Source organism: Telopea speciosissima, chromosome 10 (genome assembly GCF_018873765.1).
Source record: "Telopea speciosissima isolate NSW1024214 ecotype Mountain lineage chromosome 10, Tspe_v1, whole genome shotgun sequence".
NCBI classification, from domain to species: domain Eukaryota; kingdom Viridiplantae; phylum Streptophyta; class Magnoliopsida; order Proteales; family Proteaceae; genus Telopea; species Telopea speciosissima.
In genome coordinates this window covers 62,388,356-62,390,614 of record NC_057925.1, presented here as the reverse complement: position 1 = coordinate 62,390,614, position 2,259 = coordinate 62,388,356, and the positions used below count along the sequence as shown (strand labels likewise).

Genomic DNA, 2,259 nt, shown 5'->3' with positions numbered 1-2,259 from the left:
AAAAAGAAGCACTCTTTAAAAAAGGTTTGCCAGCCATTTCCTTTGAAAAAAGAAGCACTCTTTAAATGCTTTTTCCTCTCCCTGATTGGACATGTGGGGTTACTTGTACCAGCATTGTGCATTCCAGATGTTCTGAGCTTATTAAAAAAAACAGGAAGAATGGCACTTAGGGATGATAACTTTCTCCATAAGATACAGTAATCTTGAATGATGCAATTAGTACAGTTCAAAGTCCACCTAAGACCTAGCTAAGTGGGTAATGGCGTCGTCATGAGTGGCCCAACCAAATCTTAATACTTAATTGGCAAAGTGCTTTGAGTAATAATAGACAATTAATCACTTAAAATCCAAAATATAAACATGGTTATCTCCTCTGACATACCATTGCTTCTTCTATACTCTGAAGAGCATTTTGTAAGAAACAGAGAAACATAATAAAGGACAATTGAAAAAAAAAAAACAATTATTCAGGGAAGGAATCTAACTCCATATTCCCTCCATAGTATATACAGATGCATTCTATGGCAATCAGATTTGATGCAATGACTAGAAACCAGATAAAAAAGGACACGACTTTTCAGTTCTAAAGCCCATCATAGTAACCCCCAAAGGATATGGTAGCTCTGGTCAAGGGGACACCTCTCACTGATGAAAGAGCATGATTCAATTTGGTGGCATGGTTGACCATTTCTTTGATCCTCTGCAATCACAAAGTTAACAATTTATTTAAAGATTGAAAATCTATAAACAGAGCATAAGCAGATTCGAAGAAATTCAAGTTATTTAAAAAAAAGTCCATTAGAAATTTGCAAACCTTGTCATCAGCATAGATTTGGAAACGGAGCTTCTTCTGGTTCTGATGATGCTTGTGTCTCTTGTGATTTCCGAACATGAAGATGCAAATAGTGGCAGCAGCCACACCTACAGAACACAGAGCACCTACCCCAGATAGTCCCAACTTCCAGAAGCAAAACCCATCACCACCATTTTCTTCCCAGTTGCTCTCTTCCTTGATCTTGGAAATCGAGTAATCGTTCTTCACCATTTCTTGCTCTGCTGGCACTTTAGAAGAAAGCTTGTTATGTTCCTTTGCCTCTCCTTTAAAGCCTGCATCTTTCTCCTCAAACTGGATCGAACCCAGTTCTGGTTGAAGCTTAATCCCTGTATTCCCGGACTTGGGTGAGTCCATTTTCATGTCGACGAATTCGTTCTCCTTCAATTTCTTGAAGAAGACGTGCGAGATCATATCTTGATCTCCTGAAACTGCTGCTTCCAGAGTCGGAGCTATGATCTTCTCCGCCATCTCAGCAATCGGAACCTCAGCGATGTCTTTGACAAATTCATGATCTGGGTTCTTCCCTGAAAGTGGTTGCAATCGAATTTGGATCGGAACAAGTTGATTTGGAGCCCTCCTTGGTGGGATCAGACCGCTTGAATTCTGAGACGCATCAAAGACGCGTCTTGAAGCGGTAGGAGATGGGCAGATGAAGTAATTCATGTCGATCACATCTTTCTGATCAAAACCCATCTCCCTTGAAAGCTGGATATCAAGGAAGCCATGATCATCTCCATCATCAGGGATGTACTCCCACTCATCCAAATCCGTCTCTCCTGAGGAGGCTTTCTCCATGACGAGGGGAGAGGGATGTTGGGGGAAGAGAAGGGTGAGCAGAAGAGGGATTATATATGATTAATAGTCGAATTGAATTATTAGTTCCATGAAGGCAGGTGCTACGCGTCTCTATGAATACTCCACCAATGATGTCTTCTAGCTCTTGGGGAGAAGAAGAAGAAGAAGAAGAAAGCACCAAGCAAGAAGCTTTCTTGAAAGCTTATCTTCTTAAATAGTGACAGAAGGTATCCAAAGGTCCGAGGGGACCACCAAGGTAAAGAATAATTAAGGACCTCTCACCAATTAGCTCCTTAAAGATATTTCTTTCCATTTCTCTATCATGATTTTAGATCATTAAATGTTACTTTTGGGATACATTTTTACAATTTTTTGAAGAACACAAAATGGGCCAACTGTCGTTCAATTAACCCTAGTCTCCTTTCATGGCTTACCCATAGTAGTAGAAGAAGAAGAGGAGGAGGTATTAGTCCAAAAAAGTCATGAGAGTGAAAAAGAATGAGACAGTCTTTAATTTATCAACGGAGATAATTAATTCTCCCTGGGTTGGAAAGAGAGATTGAGAGGTTTTACAGTTTTACTTTAGGAAAGTTGATTCCTTCCTACAAGAGAAAGCAAGGTTACAAATA

At 39.9% G+C, this 2,259-nt stretch overlaps 1 protein-coding gene across 3 annotated transcripts; it reads right to left on the bottom strand.

Moving 5' to 3' along the window:
* Positions 1-358: 358 nt before the first annotated feature.
* On the bottom strand, positions 359-1,763 carry LOC122642231. Of its 3 annotated transcripts, none has more exons than XM_043835665.1 (3): positions 1,431-1,763; positions 815-1,394; positions 359-700 (listed from the first exon to the last, which is right to left on the bottom strand). In XM_043835665.1, exons 1-3 carry the CDS (start codon positions 1,628-1,630, stop codon positions 584-586), a joined length of 897 nt encoding a protein of 298 aa, XP_043691600.1. In that variant the 5' UTR covers positions 1,631-1,763; the 3' UTR covers positions 359-583. The 3 variants fall into 3 exon arrangements, with proteins under 3 accessions (XP_043691600.1, XP_043691602.1, XP_043691599.1); XM_043835667.1 differs by having other exon boundaries at positions 815-1,073; positions 1,113-1,760; XM_043835664.1 differs by having other exon boundaries at positions 815-1,761.
* Positions 1,764-2,259: the final 496 nt, after the last annotated feature.

What these genes read in the sequence shown, in the direction of transcription:
- LOC122642231 (XM_043835664.1), bottom strand. Translation starts at nt 1,630, where the DNA reads ATGGAGAAAGCCTCCTCAGGAGAGACGGATTTGGATGAGTGGGAGTAC. An exon ending in AAATCTATGCTGATGACAAG is followed by an intron (nt 701 to 814) that starts GTTTGCAAATTT and finishes TTGTGATTGCAG; the next exon opens with AGGATCAAAGAAATGGTCAA.